This window comes from Melampsora larici-populina, assembly GCF_000204055.1.
Source record: "Melampsora larici-populina 98AG31 unplaced genomic scaffold MELLAscaffold_20, whole genome shotgun sequence".
In the NCBI taxonomy this organism is placed as follows: domain Eukaryota; kingdom Fungi; phylum Basidiomycota; class Pucciniomycetes; order Pucciniales; family Melampsoraceae; genus Melampsora; species Melampsora laricis-populina.
The window spans coordinates 434,795-436,109 of record NW_006768784.1 but is presented as its reverse complement, the minus strand read 5'-3'; the positions used below and the strand labels follow the sequence as shown (position 1 = coordinate 436,109).

The 1,315-nt window shown below is 44.5% G+C and overlaps 1 protein-coding gene across 1 annotated transcript; it reads right to left on the bottom strand.

Annotated features, from left to right (window-relative positions):
- Positions 1-400: 400 nt before the first annotated feature.
- Positions 401-1,009, bottom strand: MELLADRAFT_87328 (uncharacterized protein; the record flags this gene model as incomplete). Its single annotated transcript, XM_007410352.1, has 4 exons — positions 401-463; positions 580-745; positions 824-900; positions 971-1,009. 4 exons carry the CDS (start codon positions 1,007-1,009, stop codon positions 401-403), a joined length of 345 nt encoding a protein of 114 aa, XP_007410414.1.
- Positions 1,010-1,315: the final 306 nt, after the last annotated feature.

Below are 1,315 nucleotides of genomic sequence, written 5' to 3'. Positions count from 1 at the left end.
TGTGGCTACAACACGATAATCTAACTCTTCCACAGGAGAGACCCAGTACATTGTTTTTTGATTGAACAACATTGTGAATTAGAAAGTGGGATTGTTTTTCTTCTTGAGGATATCACAATAGATTGGTGCTTTTTCATGAAGTCGAAGACGGGGTCCAAAAGCAAACCCAAACCCAGCCATTACCAAGCAGCTGAGCTCAGACGATACAAACATCTCGAAGTTGACAATGTCATATTTTGTGAGGAGATCGCGAGTTTCGTGGTCGTCGGGGCTGATTGAGCAGAAGGTGAGATACTCTTCAAACTCAGGGAATGGCCTTGGGGCCGGAGAATCGGTTTGAGGTGCAGCTCCAGCTGCAGTTCCTTGGTTGTTTGTCATCACAAGCAACACACCAAGTGAACTAATGCTCGAGTTCTGATTGTTGGAGCGGGCATTGCTGATGGGTAGCCACTGGAACTCCTTTCTGGAAGGTGGTGTTTTGATGGTGACTCCTGGTACCTTATTCACCTGGGTCAAAAGAATTATTAGAAAATTAGTTGATAACCTTTGTGCAAAAAAAGAACGAAAAAGATTACTTACGATTGCTTTTGCCCAGATGTCAAATGCTAGATGTGACAGATGCATCTCCAAGGAGGAGTCTTTGGTGTTGATCATACCCATGCACTCTCTCCCGCCAATCGAGGTAGTTCCGTACATGGTCATTAGCATGACTCGTTGGGCCTGAACCTTGGCATCAACTTTGATGCTCTGGTTCAAATCAATGATAAAGATCGATTAGCAATAGAATGGACATGGAATGGAAAATGAAAAAACACTCACCAACATCTCTACCGCAGCTCTTTTGTCGTCATTCAACGCATCAGGAATGTTGTGTTGCATTGCACAATTGAACTTCAATTCCTGATGCGTTGAATGTGTCAGTATTAGATAGAGATAGAGATGAGAGGAAAGAGAAATGGAATTCACATACCTTACTGTCAGTCCGAGCTTGCACTTTTGGGTTGTCCATGTTGAGAGAAAACCCAACCTCGTTGGTAGGCTTCTTGATCATCATCGCCTTGAACTGATCGAATATTTCTTCTGAGTCAATTATTGGCTTCAATGACTTACCAAAGACCCCCCCATGATAGATTTAACCTTTAAGGGTTACTCCAAACCTGGCTCGCAGCGCTGCGCAGCGCTGCAAGCCGTATTTTGGGAAGCGCAGCTAAAATCAAACTTGCTCTGGGGAGGTAACTATAAGCGCAGCTCAAAAGAATCTCACGGGAAATCTCAACGAAAGCGAATTACGCCCAGCAGCGTTCGCAGCGCTGCA